Consider the following 15646-nt stretch of genomic DNA (forward strand, 5'->3'; position numbering starts at 1 on the left):
GCTCTCGGCCTTATTTTCCCCTCTGCACTGACCTCTCGCCGAAATTCTAGCCTCTGTTTATGGTTTACTTGATGGCCAGCAGGACCAGCCGGGACGTTGTGCCGAAGACTCAACATATTTTTGTTAATAATCATTCCCGCCCCTGGTACTCATCCAGATTTCGGAGTTGGGGAAATGGAGGCCCTGAGAGGGTAAGTGGCTTGCCCCAGGCAGCCTGGGATGGGGGTGCTGTCTCCCTGGCACCCTGCCTGCCAAAGGAGGTCTTTCCTCCACAGGCTCTCAGGCTGCACCCCACTCCAACCCCCAATCCCCGAAAGGTGGTGAGTGGACTGCAGGGTGCCCAGCCCATCCTGGCGCCTGCACTGCCAGCTCACAATCCATGCATGGAGCAGCCCTGGGGGAGCCCCCACCCCCCCAGCCTCCTGGCTTAGGTCCGAGGCCCAGAGCCTCTCTGGGGGCCGCAGACCCCCTCCTTAGCATACCATTAGCATCTCTGGCAGCCAGGGCCCCTATGACTCAGGCTGGCTCCTTGTGGAAGACCCCAGGCGTGTCTCCAGGAGGCCGGGGGAGCCGGCAGGCCCTTCTCCAGCTGCCAGCCTGGTCTCCTGGAGTCCTGGATTCAGACCCCCTTCCAATGCCCACCCTTAAAAGTCTGATTCACAAAGATGTATTCACAAAAATAAATATTTTAAACTCAAAAGCATGCTTGCCATGGACATTTCACTGTGCCAGGAAGGGCTATAAGCTAACCTAGGTACAGATGGCAGAGGGGCAGGAGCTGGGAGTTTGGGCTTTAATCCTGCCCTGCTCATAGTAGCCACCTTGGGTGGCTCGATGCCTCTGAGCCTCAGTTTCCAGGTTTGTAAAATGGAAATGATAATTGTACCTATTATTATTAAATAATAATAGTACCTATTATTATTAAATAATGATAGTACTTGAAGCACTTCCACGGGGCCTAGCGCTTGCTCATTGTTTGATAATAGTAACAGCGACACCCCCTCATTTGTAGGTGTTGTGCAGTTTTCAGTGCAGCTGTCCAGGCCAGTCGGTGGCCGCTGGAGGAGACGGACCAGGATCCCCACCACCCGGGAGCCGCAGGGCCAGGAGCCGCTCCCGGTTCGTGAGCAAAGCGCCGGGTTCTTGGGTTCCAGCCGGCGAGGCCGCGAGCGCCCCCGTGTGTGCGTCCCCGGAACTGCACCGCGCGGCTCCCTCCCCGGAACCTGCGGGCCCCGCCCCGACGCTCCGCAGGAATCGGCGCCCACCGCGGCAGCCACCCAGGAATGAGGGACGCTTCTTACACGCCGGGTGCAAGAGGGAGCCACGACACAGGAATGGCGTGACTCAAGAGAGGCGAGGGAGTGACGAGCACGCCTGGGGACGTGGCTACCCTGCCAGGGAGCAGGGGATCGGGACCGACCCTCTCGGGAGCTGGAAACGTCCCACTTCTTAGGTTCTGGCTACATAGGTGTTTGCTTTATTGGTATTTGTGACATCGCTCATTTGTATCTGTCTTCGTTTGCCAAGCTGCTATGACAAATACCACCCCACTGCTCAACTTATCCAACAAGCATTTATATTAGCTCGAGGTTTTTAGGCGAGGAGACGCCCCATTTCAGGGTGCGGCAAGGCTCAGTTTCTCCCCGGGCCGCGGGCCATCCCCCGGGCTTCTTGACTTGTACCTCCTCCCGTCACAGGCCAATGTCCTCTCCTTCCTGACTTCTGTGACTCCTGGGTTCTCTTTGTAAGGCCTCAGGTAACATGGAGCTGCAGCTGGTCGAACCTTAACTAAAGTAACACCTCCCAGAGCTCCCATTTATGATGGGATCACACCCTCAGGGCCCTGGATTAGGCACATGTGTTTGCTGGGGAGCAACCAACCTACCGGCGTCTTAGGTGCGCTCCAGTTGTCACAACTGTGTGAGGTTTTACCAAAGCGGCAGGTGGGTGGGGAGAAGGAGCCATTGGCGGTCAGCCCAGGGTGGTAGAGCGTGTTGCGTGCCTGGGAAGGTGACCCAAGGGCGTGGGTCTGGGCTGGGGAGGGGTCTTCAGCAAACATGGGGGGCCAGAGGTGTCTGCCCTGCCGGCGCCCCCACCCCCTCCGGCTGAATCCCGGCCATTGTTACAGGCTGTGCCATTTTAGGCAAGGCACATCCAGGGTCTCCGTCTCGCACTTCCAGCCCCCAGCGCTTGCCTTCCCCAGCCCCGAGCCTGGCCTCCTCCTGGGTTCAGAGGCTGGGGTGTGTCCCTCTCAGGCCAGGGTGCCTGGGAGCAACGGGTGGCCCGGGCTGGGTCTCCAGCAGGGGCTCCCCCGGCCCCCTAGAAGTCCATGTGCACGCAGGCCAGCTCTGCCTCGGTGGGGCCCAGGGTGAGCAGAGGGGCTGGCTGTGCTGGGTGGGAGTCGAGGCCCTGCAGGGCTTGGGAGGCCCAAGTGAGCCCAGCCCTGGTCCTGAGCAGCCATTGAGCTGGCCAGAGGCACCAGGCTGGCTGGCAGTCTCCCCAGCCCTGTGCCAGCAGCCAGGCAGCCAGGCGGTGGCGATGGGCAGCAGCATTCCCAGCCGTGGCCAAGCGGGCGCCGGGCCTGTACCTCCCACAGGGCCCCCCACCCTGGTCTCCCGTCTCCCCCTGGCGGGCTGAGCTGTGTGGGTCTGGGTCTGTGTAGGGGTCTGAAGCCCAGGTTGGCTTGGGTGGGTGGGAGGCCTACGGTGTTTGGGGGTAACGGCCTGCTACACGCCGGTGGAAACATGGGGAGGTCAGGAGATGCTGGGGCCCCACCGACCGCCCGGGTCAAATCCGCGGCTTACCTGCTGCACAGTCTCAGGCGTCTCCCCCACCCTGTGCCTCTGTCTCCCCATCTGTAGAATGGGCAGCAGAAGCAGCTCCTCCCTGCAGCCCCCACACTCAGGGTGCCGTATCGGCGTCGGTTTAGAGGAGCACAGATGGACTCGGGACCCCAGCCAGGTGGTGCACAGTGGGGACTTGAGGCCAGTGTGAGTCCAGCTCCTGGCTGCCCTCCATGGAGCCAGGGAACCAGGGCAGGGAGCCCTCCTCAGGGAGTCTGAGTGGACGCTCATGGGGTGGTCAGGGCCAGGGGCCACCCCCGGGCCCTTCCCAGCAGCGGGAGGAAGGTCCAGCCTCGAGGCCTCTGGGTCACGGCTCGCTGCCCAGGCAGGAGGCGGGCGTGTTGGGGACTGGACCATGGCAGTGGGCTCCGGGGGCCTTCAAAGGGGGGTCTGTGTGTGGCGATGGGCACCTCAGGCATGGTTGTGTGTGGGCATGAGCCCTGGGTCCCCACGGACGGCAAAGTCGAAGGAGCAGGCCCGTCGTGGAGCCGGGGTGGGGATGTCCGCTGAGGAGGACTCAGAGGCCCTGCACTGAGGAGTCCTGGGGGTCCCCTCCCCTGGACCCCTCCCCAGGCCCCTCCCTGCCCGGGCTGCCTGGCATGGCTGGGACTCTGCCAGAGGGGCCAGGAGGGGCTGGCTGGGTGGGGGGCGCAGGCCAGCAGCCAGCCAGGGTGTGGAGCCTTCCAGAATGGGGTCCTAGGCTGGGGGCTGAGTCACGGCCATCCCCAGCCAGCTCGGTGGGGTCCTCAGGCCTGCCCCTCCTGCCCACCCTCTCCTCGCCTCCCCTGGGGCCCTGGTGCCCTTCTGCAGCCACCTCCCCCTCCAACACCGAGAGCCGCTCCCAGCCCCCCAGGCTCCCCACCTCAGCCAGCCCCTTAGCCCATCCCGAGCAGAGTGAGGACATGGCACCCCCAGATTCTGCCCCTGAGGTCAGCGTCAGCCCTGCTGGGGCTGGGGCAGGAGAAAGAGGGGCAGCCAGGCCCCTTGAAGCATCCCATCCCTGGGTGCCCCCTAAGCTCAGCCTCAGGTGGGGACAAAGGGCCTATCTCCCAGGTGGTCCGTGGGGGCTCCAGGTTCGATGGGATCCCAGCCTGGCTGTGCCATCAGGCGGGGTGTGACACACTGTCCCCTCTGTAATGCTTGTGGCCGTCTGCACCCTCCCCTCTCTCCCTGCCCCTCTCCCCCATGTCTGGCCCTCTCCCCAGCTGGGTCTGGGCTGAGTGCCGTGCCCACCGGCCCCCGGCCAGCTGCTGGGGTGGGGGACCCCGGGGCCAGGCGGGGGGCCATCCTGGCTGTCAGCGCCCATGATAGATGAGGGTCTGGAGACAGCACGGGGCCTGCGCAGCTGGGGGGCCAGGGCGAGGGGCCCCACCCAGCAGGGCGCTTAAAGGGCCACAGGGGGCCGGGCCGCCCCACTCAGCGCCATGAGCCGCTGGCCCTTCCTCGCGGCCCTTGTCCTGCTCTGTGCCACCTCGGAGAGCCTGCAGGGCGGTGCGCGGGACGCGGGGGGCCAGATGCTGGGGTGCAGGCAGGGAGCGGGGCGGGTGGTTACAGGGGACCGGCCGGGGATGTGTGAGGGTCCTGTCCCCCCATCCCCTGGTTCCCGGCCCTGGGTCAGCTGCCTCTTCCTCCCCAGGGCTGCCCCCGCTGCTCCCCGGCCTGGGGAAAGGTAGGTGCCCTGGGCGCTGGGTCCGGGAAGGGCCTGCTCTCTGCCACCCGGGAGGGGAGGGCGGGGGCTTCTCAGGGAGAGCCCAGATGGCCCCCAGCTCCGGGCTCCAGGTGCAGGCCTAGGAGGGCGGGGGTCCCTCCCTGGCAGCCTAGTCACCCCTGTCACTCAGCTGTGGGGAACAGTCAAAATGGGGACGCACCTGTGCTGTGCAGACGGGGGGAGCTGGGTGGGCGTGGGGTTGGTGGGCTGGGGGTGCACAGATGGGGGCCCTCCTGAGACCTGATGTGTGTAAGTGCAGGAGGCAGACAGGGAGGGTGGGCCTTCCGGGGACGGAGGGAGCTGGGGACTGAGAACAGGGGAAGGAGTGTGCTCCCGACAAGCAGGGTGAAGTGGGATGCACCCCAGCCCCCTCCCCAGATACCCTCCTCTGTGCCCAGGGAACCCCCAGCCCCCAGGCCTCTCGCTGGCCCCATTCTCAGCTGCCCTGTGTCCAGCAGGGAAACTGAGGCCCAGAGTGGGGGGCACTCCCCCTCTGCAGAGAGAGAGGGACGGGGTCCGAACTTGGCCCTCTTTGCCCCCTCCTGAGTCCCCTCCCTTCTCTCCAACCCCACAGGCTTAGGGAGCCCCGATGGCTACAGAGCAGGTAAAGCAGGCTGAGGGCTGGGCAGGGCGGGGGCAGCTCTGTGTCCTCCAAACGAGGTGGGGCTCCCAGCTCCTGGCCCCTGCTGGCCCCCAGACTCCATTTCTCACCCCCCCCACAGGCTATGGCCCCCCTGGTGGCCTGGGAGCAGGTAAGGGTGCTGGGCACAGCCGGGCCCTCTCCCCAGCACAGGGGATTTGGGGGTCAGCGGAGCAACAGGAAGTGGGGAGAGGGAGGCAGGCGGGCCAGAAGCTCTCCCCGGAACAGCGCCGACCTCCCCAGGAGAAGCCCACCCACCTGCCGCCCCTTCCCAGCACACCCCATCCCCTCCCGCCAGGCACACCTGGCCACACCTGCCGCCGGCCCCTCCCTCCCCCCACCCCCAGCATCCTCCTCACCCCCCAACCCCCCTGTCCCTGCCTGCCCCCACCTGCCCCCACGAGGCGCAGCTCCCAGGTGGGCAGTCCCGGCTCGCAGGTGTGTGCTGGGGCCCCTGGGAGGGGCGGGGAGGGAGAGGAAGAAGGAGAGGGCCCTTCCCTGTGCTCCGCAGCCCCAGCATGTTGGGACAGGTGGACTTGGGCTCAGCAGGGCTGTGGGACAGGATGGGGAGCTGGGGGGCCGGGGCAGCCCTGAGGGAGAGACCCGGGTCCCCCCTCTGCTCCCCACCTCTCCCTCAGGCTTTGGAGGGAGCAGGGAACCTCAGAAGCCAGGTGAGTCCTGCCCCCGCCCCAGTTCCCTCTCCCTCTCCCCCCACTTTTCTCTCACCCCACCTCCATCTGTCCCCCCAGGATTTAGGAACGGGCTGGGAGTCCTGCCAGGTGAGCAGGGTGGGGTCTCCCTCCCAGGCTGCAGAGGGGCAGGGTGGGGGACGCTTCAGTTTTTCCGGTTTCTGGCTTAGTCTGAGAGAGGGGTGCCCTTACCGCACCTCAGCAGGGTCCCCGAACCTCCTCAGCCCCCTCCTCCCTCTCCCCACAGGCCCCCCAGCTCAGAACGGCTATGGAGCAGGTACAGGTGGGGCCCGGGCGGAGCTGGGGCCAGGATTCCAGGAGCACCCCAAGACCCTCACCTGCTCCTATCTCTTTCTCAGGCATTGGAGGTGTGAAAACCCAGAAGCCAGGTGAGTCCCACCCCACTCGGTCTGTCTGTCTTTCTCTCTCATCTCTGTGTCCATGTTTTCCTCTCCCCCCACCCGGTGATTCCCGGCTTCCCACCCCCCCTTCCCACAGGGGCTGCGGCTCAGAACAGCGGGGGACCGGGTGGCAGAGGGAGGGGGGCAGCTGGGGACACAGGCCTGGGCTCGGGCTGACCCGGGTGGGGAGCTCCAGGCCCCCTCGCCCACACCCCATCTCTTTCTCAGGCATCTGCGATAACTGGGGTTCCAGCAATGAGGGAGGGAAGGCACTGCGGGGCTCAGGGAGGGGGCAGAGGTTGGTTTCTGGGGGGCACATGGGCTGGAGGATCAGCCCGCTGCCCAGCCTCTCTTGGTCTCTCCCCAGGCTTGGGAGGGGGCGTGAAAGCCCTGAAGCCCGGTGAGCGGAGCCCCCGTTCCCCTGCACCCGCCGTGGCCGCCCTCCCTGCCCAGGGTTGGCGATGGCCCTGGACTGGGGGCGCGGCCAGGCGGGGGGGGTTACACGCCCTGGTCCCCAGCAGACGAGGCTCTTTGGGGTTCACCCACTCCACCAAGTTTCCCCGAGCCGGACCCCGAGGCCACCTGACCGGGCCCAGTCCCCGCGCCTTTGCGGGCCTGGAGGGAGGCTCCTGCCGCGGAGGCGGGGCGGGGCCTACGGCGGGGCGGGGCGGGGACTCAGGGGGCGGGGCCTCAGGCGGGGCGGGGCGGGGGTTCTGGGGGCGGGGCCGTGGTTTTTATTCTCCCGGCAGCGGGCGTCTCTCCGCTCCCGGACTCAGTGGGAGTCGGCGGGGAGCGTTGGGGTGCGGCCAGGGCTCCAGTGGGGGCAGGCAGAGGGGCCGCATTGGGGCGCCATTGGGCAGTCTCCTGGGCCAGACTGGCTGATGCATAGAGGGCTGGGGAGGGAGAATTCTGGGGCTGCAGCACCCCCATGAGCGGTGAGAGGCCCCGGAGCCTGGGGGGGAGGCTGCCTCCTCCCGTCCCCTCACTGACCCGGTCCCCCCATGCTTTCTGAGGCTGGAGCCAGGAGGAGGGAGGAGTGAGGAAAGAAAAGGATAGAGGGGAGCCAGGGACTCTCCACTTTCACCCCATCTAATCTTGTGTCTTCCCCAAAACAGGCGCTGCGGCTCAGAACGGCTTTGGACCAGGTAGGGATGGGGCTGGGTTCTGGGGGGCCCCAGGGCTGGGGCTCCGGGCCCCTCACCTGCTCCTTTCTCTCCCCAGGCTTTGGAGGGGTCCTGCAGCCCCAGGGGCCAGGTGAGCCCCACCCCAGACTGTATCCCCCCCCCAAAGCCCCGAGCTCCCCTCTCCTCATTCCTGCCCCCACCTCCATCTGCCCCCCAGGATTTGGGATCCAGAACGGGCTGGGAGCGCAGCCAGGTGAGGGGCCAGGCCTGGGTCCAGACAGGGCTGGTGGGGGCAGGCGGGGGTCGGAGCCAGCCTTGGGGTGTCTGGGAGGGGCAGGATCAGTGAAGACTGGGGGGGAGGGAAGGAGCCTCCAGGATCCCTGGTTTCTGGCCTGGCCCTGAAAGGGGGACCACAGGTCCTTCACCCCCACCTCAGCCAGGGTCCCAACCCCCTTGCACCCCTCCCTTTCCCACAGGCCCCCCAGCTCAGAATGGCTATGGAGCAGGTACCGGAGGGTTGGGAGGGGCTGGGGTCGGGATGCTGGGTTCTGGAGTGGCTCTGAGGTGGGGGGTCCTACACCTTTCACCTGCTCCCCCTTCCTCCCAGGCTTTGGAGGGGGCCTGAAACCCCAGAAGCCAGGTGAGCCTCTCCCCTACCTGTCTCTGCCTCCCCTGAAGCCCTGAGCCCCACTCTCCTCACTTCTGCCCCCACCTCACTCTGTCCCCCCAGGATTTGGGATCAGGAACGGGCTGCCAGGTGAGAGGGTGGGGCCCGGCCTGGTTCTGGGCAGCAGGTGGGGGGCAGACTTGGGAGGGGGGCAGATTCTGGGGTGTCTGGGAGGGACAGGATTGGTGAGTAATTGGGGCAGGGGCTGGGGAGCCACCAAGATTCCTGGTGTTTGTCCTGGTCCAAGAGGGCATCTTCGTTTAGCTGGACCCTAAATCTCCCCAGCTTACCCCTGCTTCCCGACCGGCCCTGCTGCCCAGCATGGATGCAGCACAGGGAGGAGGATCAGGGAGGAGCCGTGTGGCCTTGAAATGGGGGCTCCTGGGTCCTTCCCTGCTGCCCGTCTCTTCCCCAGTCTTGCCCTGTCCCCCTCTACGCACAGATTCCCCGAAGCCATGCTCACCCCCTCATCCTCCTCTCTCTCTCTCTAGCATATGGGGTCGGGCCGGGAGGCGGGGCCTTCCCTGGGGTGGGAGCCCAGCCAGGTGAGGACACCTGGGGCAGGGGGAAGGGGTGGCCACAGGGGACCGGGAGGGCAGGGGGCTGGCTCTGAGTGGGGTCAGGGGGCTCTCATAAGCCACTCAGCCTCTGCCTCGCCCCAGGCCTGGGAGGAGCCATGAACCCTCAGAAGCTAGATAAGGGGTTCACCCCAGTCCCCTCCTTGCCCTGCCTCCTCCTGACCCCCCATTGCCCTCGGTTTTCCTCCCCAGGATACGGTAACGGAAATGGGCCAGGAGCCCCAGCAGGTAAGGGCAGCTGGGCCGGGCCCAGAGGTACTGGGGGTGGTGGTGCAAGAGATGGGGGCCCCGGAGGGCAGGAGGACAGACTGGGGTCTGGGGGGATGGGAGGGGCAGGCTGGGGTCGATGTCTCCCCGTGAAGCCTCAGAAGATGGGGGTGGACCCCCCCCCCCGCTCCTCCTCTCTGCTTCTGTGTCCCACCCTCTGCCTCCATCAGGCCTGTCCCCGGGGGTCCCACTTCTGCCACCACCGCTGCTGCCCCACCCCATAGACACCCAGTGACCTGAGCAGGATGCTGGCTGGGCCCCCTGAGGCCCCAGAAGAGGGTCAATAAATGCATCCTGCAGGGGTATCAGGTCTATGGGGGAGGAGACAGTAAGGGACCCCAACCCTGGCCTCACCCCCTCAGCCCCCTATCCCCCCACATGGCCCTGTCACCCCCCTGCCTTCTCCCCACAGGCCCTGCAGCTCAGAATGGCTTTGGAGCAGGTAGGGATGGGGCTGGGTTCTGGGGGGCCCCAGGGCTGGCGCTCCAGGCCCCTCACCTGCTCCCTTCTCTCCCCAGGCTTTGGAGGGGTCCTGCAGCCCCAGGGGCCAGGTGAGCCCCGCCCCAGCCTGCCTCTCTCTGCTCCCCCCAAAGCCCCGAGCTCCCCTCTCCTCATTCCTGCCCCCACCTCCATCTGCCCCCCAGGATTCGGGATCCAGAACGGGCTGGGAGCGCAGCCAGGTGAGGGGCCAGGCCTGGATCCAGACAGGGCTGGTGGGGGCAGGCGGGGGTCGGAGCCAGCCTTGGGTGTCTGGGAGGGGCAGGATCAGTGAAGACTGGGGGGCAGGGAAGGAGCTTCCAGGATCCCTAGATTTTCTGGCCTGGCTCTAACTGGGGGACCACGGCCCCTTCACCCCTTCACCTTGGGCCAACCCCCTTGCACCCTTCCCTTTCCCACAGGCCCCCCAGCTCAGAATGGCTACAGAGCAGGTACCGGAGGGTTGGGAGGGGCTGGAGTCGGGATGCTGGGTTCTGGAGTGGCTCTGAGGTGGGGGGTCCTACACCTTTCACCTGCTCCCCCTTCCCCCCAGGCTTTGGAGGGGGCCTGAAACCCCAGAAGCCAGGTGAGCCTCTCCCCTACCTGTCTCTGCCTCCCCTGAAGCCCTGAGCCCCACTCTCCTCACTTCTGCCCCCACCTCACTCTGTCCCCCCAGGATTCGGGATCAGGGACGGGCTGGGAGCCCAGCCAGGTGAGAAGGATGGGGTCTGGGCAGGGGTCAGCACTTGGGACGTCCTCCCCCTGCCCCCTCCCAGGCCTCAGGGGGCAGGATTGGGGAATGATCTAGGGGAGGGGTACCAGAGGGGGTCTCCAGGATTCCTGGCTTCTGCAGGCCCCCCAGCTCAGAAAGGCCACAGGCAGGTACCAGAGGGGTTGGGAGGAGCTGGGGGCTGGGAGGGGAGGGCACAGGGTCCTCAAGGCTCCCGCCAGCCTGGGAGGGGCGGCACTGGTGGCTGCCTGGAGCCGAGTGAGGGAAGCGGCCTCCGGAGGAAAGAGAGGCTGGGAGCCTCGCTCGGGCCTCTGCCCCTTCCTCCCCTTCCCCCAGGCCCTGGGCTTCCCGGGGGCTACGGCCCAGGTAGGGGAGGCGCAGGCGTGGCTGCTGGGGACCACCTGTCGGGGTCTGGAGAAGAGGCCCCCAGGGGCTGGGCCCCTCAGCTGCACCCCATCTCTTCTCCAGGCCTGGCAGGGGGCACAAAGCCACAGAAGCCAGGTGAGTCCGGTCTTCCAGGGGCTCCAGGAGCCGATCAGGGGAGGGAGGCTGGGGCAGGACTGGAGTCCTGGGGAGCAGGGGACCCTGAGAGTGAGCAGGGCCCCCCATCATTCAGCTGGTCTTTCCTGCAGGCCTGGGAGGGGCGAGTGGGAGAGCCCCCCATCTCCGTTCTGTGCCTCCTCCTGCCTTTCCTTCCAGGACTCACTCCCCCAGTACTGCCCCTCACCCCCTGCTTTTCCTCTCCAGGATGTGGCAACAGGAAATGGGTTGGGGCCCAGCCAGGGGGCCCAGGAGGGAGGTGGGGGGGCAGACAGCAGGACCTGCTGGGAGGCCCAGGGCCTTGCCTGGGGCTGGGTCACCTGGTGCCCCAGAGCAGGTGGGCATGGTGGCCTGTGGCTGGCAATGCATGTGCTCTAGAAGCTGCCACAGGAGGGCACCTTGGGGTGCAAAGCTGGTCTGGGTTCACTCCCCACCCCGTTCCTCCCCCATCTGTCAGGTCTCTGCAATGGGAGGGTTCCCCTGCTGCTCCTCCCCAGGCCGCCCACTCCAGGGGTCCCTTCGGAGAAAGAGGGTGGCTGGCGCCCCAAATCCCAGCCCCCTCCCCCAGGGCAGAATGGCAAGCTTCCAGGTCAGTGTGGAGCGGGGAGTGGGGCGGGGCCGGGGGCAGCCGGTCCTCTAAGGGCCGAACCCCACTGGGCTGCTCAGGGGTCCCCCTACCCCACCCTCCAGCCTTAGCCAGGGCTGTGACTTGTCCCACAGCGAGTCCACTGAGGAAATGCCTGCCTCTGGCCCTGGGACCCCATGTGACCCCAGGAAGGCAGCTCCCTCCCTCCCTGGCCACCTGGCAGGCTGCAGTGCCCCCTGGGCTCACTCCCGCCCAGGGAACGGAGGCCTCAGCTGGGTGCAGCCTCTGTCCCCACTCCCAGTGGCGACACTCCCGTCACCCCTGCTCCCAGGCTGCCTCACCTATTCAGGTTCCTAAGGCCAAGAACTTCTTCCCTGAGTCTACCCTCAGTCTCTCCTGCTGCCTCGTTGCCTCTGTTCCCTGGGGGCCAGGAGCCCCCCCGCAAAGGTCCACAAGTGGCCCCCGAGGAATCAGGGAGAGTCCAGACCCTCCCGCTGACCTCCATACTCCTTCCAGGGTACCAGCCTCCAGATGGCTACAGACCACTGGGAGGGGGTGGGGTGGGCTCGGGCGCACAAAGGCTGTGGACCCCTGTGACCCCCCATCTCTGACCACTGTTCCTCTCCCCCAGGCTTTGGTGGTGGCCTCAAGCCGCAGGAAGTTGGTGAGCCCCCCGGGCTCCCATCTTGAGCAGGAGCTGGCATCTCCCTACTGCCGCCCCTCTCTGTTCTTTCTTCCTTATTCTCCCAAAGCTTGCTGTGCACTGGGCCTTAATGGTGGCTGGAAACTGGTGCGATCCCTTCACGTGGGGGTGGAGGGACAGACCGAGGCCAGGGGAAAAGGACAGGGCAGCTGAGGCAGGAAGCTGCCCAGGGGCAGCCAGGGAGGGCTTCCTGGAGGAGGTGACACTGAAGGCGCACAGGGATTAATTGGTTGAGGTGGGGTGGGGGTGGCGCGTGCTCCAGGCAGAGGGAACAGCCAATGCGAGACCCTCCCCCAGTGACCTCTGGGTCAGTCTGTCTGTCTGTCCCTCTCCGTCTCCCTGTGACCTGGTCACTCTGCTAGTCCCTCTCTGATCTCTCTCTTGCAGGTTTTGGTTACGGGAATGGTGGTCCGGGAGCTGGGGTCTTTCCCAAGGCCCGCCTGCAGCCAGGTGCCTGGGGGGTCTGCGATGGGAACACTGGACTTGGGGCCACCCCCCACCTCACCCCCGTCTCTGACATACTCTTTCTCCCTCCAGGTTTCCCAGGGGCAAGTGGCTTTAGGGATGGTGAGTCAGACGAGGGACAAGGGGTGGCAGTCGGGTGGGAGGGCATCCCCAGGAGCTGGGCAGGAGCGACGTGGATCTCTTGCAGGGTACGGGGAGGAGGCTATTGTGTACCCCAAAGTGGCAGCTCCAGCCCCTGAAGGAAATGGTAAGAAGAGCGGTCAGGAAGCAGACGGAGCCTGGCAAGGGCTGTGGGGAGTGGCCCTGCAGCCTGGGGGTCCTGGGGGTCTCCTGGCAGTCAGCGCCGGTGGGCAGGGGAGCCCATGGCTGCTCTCCTCCTGCAGGTCAGGCCACGGCTCTGCAGGGCTCCCCCTGGCCCTCCCTCCAGCCCTGGGGGGCTGCCTTGAAGCCTGGATATGGGGCCAGGGGCATGGATCCAGGGCTCAGGGGCCAGCCAGGTAACGGGTGTGCAAGAGAGCATGGGGTGGGCTTGGGGAGCGGGGAGGGGTCCTGCCCTATGGCCCTGCAGAGATGGAGGGGCACTCGTGGCTGAGGGGATGGTGTGAGGATGGGGGTGGGGCTGGAGGAAAGGCTGGCAGAGCAGTGGCCCCAAAAGTGTCCCCGACCACTGGACCATGGTGACAAGGTGATGGAACTGGGGACGAGGGCCGACGGGGAGTCAGCACCCACTTCCCGCCCCCTGGGGCCCTATGCACAGCTGAGGCCAGAGCTGGGGCCTGGGCCCTTCCATGAGTGGGGGTCTCCCAGAGCCTGGGGTGAGGTTGGGGTGGGTGGGAGGAGGGTCTGTACTCCCTCGGTGACCCAGGGTGCCCTTGGTTTGTCTGTCTGTGCCTTAGGGGGGCCCGAGGTGAAGAGAGGCCGCCAGGGCCTGCTGGGAAACGGCTACGGAGGTGAGAAGGGGACGCTCGCCCCAGGCCTGAGGACCCCATCGCCACCCCTGCAGGCTAGGAGGGAGGGCAGGCTCCTAGGCCCTAACCCTGACCCTCCGTGGGCCCTGCTCTGCCTCCTCTCAGGTCGCTGTCCTCTTGGGAAATGCTGAGCCCGGGAGCTGCCCGCCCCCAGCCCGGGACCCTCCGCGTCCAAGGCTGAGCTGCCTGGGGGAAGGCTGGACCCTCGGGGCTTCGGCCTCCGGTGCTGCCGGGTCTGAGTCTCCTGGGGGGGCTGGAAATTTTAATAAAGACACGGAGCTTCCTCATCTGCCTCTGTGTGCAGTGCGGGAGGGGGGTCGGCCGACTGGAGGGGGGTGGGGCACCTGCAGCCGCCACCCAGCACCTCATTCATTCATTCATTCATCCTACAAACGTCAGTGTGGCTGCCTGCTAGGATCCGAGAGACCGTGAGAGCAAAACAGACCCAACCCCCCACCTTGGGGATGTGGGGGGTCACGTCTGGGGTAGAGGACTCCTGTGTGGAAAAGAATGTCATCATCTGTGTTTCAATTAATAATCAAATTATTAAGGTTATTAAATGAAAAGTCTCCCTTTCCTTAAGCCTTTATATTGACCTTCCAGGGGCCTCCATGCCAATTAGTCTAGTAATTTGGCTGTGAAAATCACTTTCACATGCTTTGATTAATGTTCAATTAGATTTTAAATTTGACAGATCAACTTCCCCTTATATATTTAACAATATTTAACAAGCCTTACAGACCTGATTAAATTCCCTTCGACATTTCAAACAATTTCAAACATAATCTACTCCATTCTCTTAGCAGAGTAGCTGCACGTATCCAACAAGCAACATCTTAAGCACTCAAGATGCTGCTGGAAATGAGGAATCAGACATTTAATATATCAGATTACTGAACTGTAACATCTTTGAAGAACTTTTAACATCTTTAAAAACCAGGAACTGCTCCTGTATAAGTGTGACTACTACTGGCTCACTTCATTTCTTCACCTTATGGGGGCTGAGTCCCACTAAGACACATTCTTCCTTGCAACCCGGTGAAGCTTTAACTGAGGAAGGTCCCCAGGTGAATAGAGCTGATGCGATTCTGCAAATTCCTGAGGAGTTCAGCTAGTCCTTTTATAGCCTGATTGGTGAAAATGGGATTAAGGTGTGGACTAAACCTCACCACACTGGATGCACAAGGTTTTGGGTTGGTCAACTTTGGGCAGATTCCGTAATTGTTATCTGAGACACCAGGCTGACCTCCCGTAGCCCACCCAATTGATTTGTTCCTTTTAAGAATCCTTTTTTTCTCTCAGAATTACTGGTTCTTTTGCAGTATTCCAATGGTCTCATCTTGGCTTTCTCTACCCGAGGTGTGGAATAAGCCACATCCCAAGTTTCTCTCTTTCCTGAAGGAAAGCATTAACCAGAGATTAACATCTGGCACAGGGGCAGTGGGTGCTATCCATTCTAAACCGCCTAGAAATCTTGTCCTAATAAAGATTTCTAAACCTCGATTTTAAATAGATGGACTATTTTCTCCTTTTTTCTGAGTTACCAGATTCTCAGTTATGTCACTCACAAATGCCGCACATCGCCACCAAACTTTTGGACTTCCATGAGATAATGACGGGAAAGCTGCAGACCTTGCTCCACCCACCCAGGGCCATCTTTCCGGACTCATTACGGACAAAGGGCACCCACCGGCCGTCGCAGGGAGAGTGCGGGCGGCTCAGCGCAGCCTCCGCCCAGGCGGGGGCGCTCCCTGCCGGCTGACGGCGCCTGATCTGCCGGGTGGCGGGAGACGCGACAGCGCGGGAGGCACTGATTGGCTGGAGGCGGGGAAGGGCGGGGAGAAGGACGTGTCGGAGCGCGCTGCTGCTCCTCATTGGCTGCCCTGAGTAGCTCGTACAGGCCAGCGGAGAGACGCGGGCCGCAAGCGCACCGGCCCCTGATTGGCTGGCGCACGGCGGCGGGCGCCCCCAATTGGCGAGGCTGGCCGGAGCCGCAGCGCGTGGCCTCGGCGGGAGGGTCGAGGCGGAGGTGGCGGACGGTGGACGGCGCCCGCGGTCCCGGGGCAAGCTGGAGGCGCTGCTACCCCGCTCGCGCTCGCACCCGCGGCTCGCCCGCGCCCGCGCGCCCGGGAGCCTCGGCCGGCCGCGCCCGCCGCCCGCGAGAACCCCGCCGTCCGCGCTGCCGCATCCGCCGCTGCCGGGCCTGCCGCCCGGCCTGGGCCCCGCGCCGCTACCGCCCTCGGCGTTTCGTCCTAGCCGA

At 64.7% G+C, this 15646-nt stretch overlaps 1 protein-coding gene across 1 annotated transcript; it reads left to right on the forward strand.

Moving 5' to 3' along the window:
• Positions 1 to 5709: 5709 nt before the first annotated feature.
• On the forward strand, positions 5710 to 13651 carry LOC119517227 (collagen alpha-5(IV) chain-like). The gene is made up of 28 exons (XM_037813794.1): positions 5710 to 5731; positions 5830 to 5862; positions 5941 to 5970; positions 6128 to 6157; positions 6240 to 6269; positions 6649 to 6735; positions 7031 to 7081; positions 7397 to 7426; positions 7503 to 7535; positions 7623 to 7658; positions 7882 to 7911; positions 8013 to 8045; positions 8136 to 8162; positions 8843 to 8878; positions 9330 to 9359; positions 9436 to 9468; positions 9562 to 9597; positions 9817 to 9846; positions 9948 to 9980; positions 10071 to 10106; positions 10593 to 10625; positions 11122 to 11253; positions 12341 to 12403; positions 12491 to 12520; positions 12606 to 12665; positions 12802 to 12915; positions 13315 to 13368; positions 13492 to 13651. The coding sequence occupies exons 1-28, from the start codon at positions 5710 to 5712 to the stop codon at positions 13515 to 13517; spliced, it is 1218 nt and encodes a 405-aa protein (XP_037669722.1). The 3' UTR covers positions 13518 to 13651.
• Positions 13652 to 15646: the final 1995 nt, after the last annotated feature.

Source organism: Choloepus didactylus, chromosome 21 (assembly GCF_015220235.1).
Source record: "Choloepus didactylus isolate mChoDid1 chromosome 21, mChoDid1.pri, whole genome shotgun sequence".
NCBI classification, from domain to species: Eukaryota; Metazoa; Chordata; class Mammalia; order Pilosa; family Megalonychidae; genus Choloepus; species Choloepus didactylus.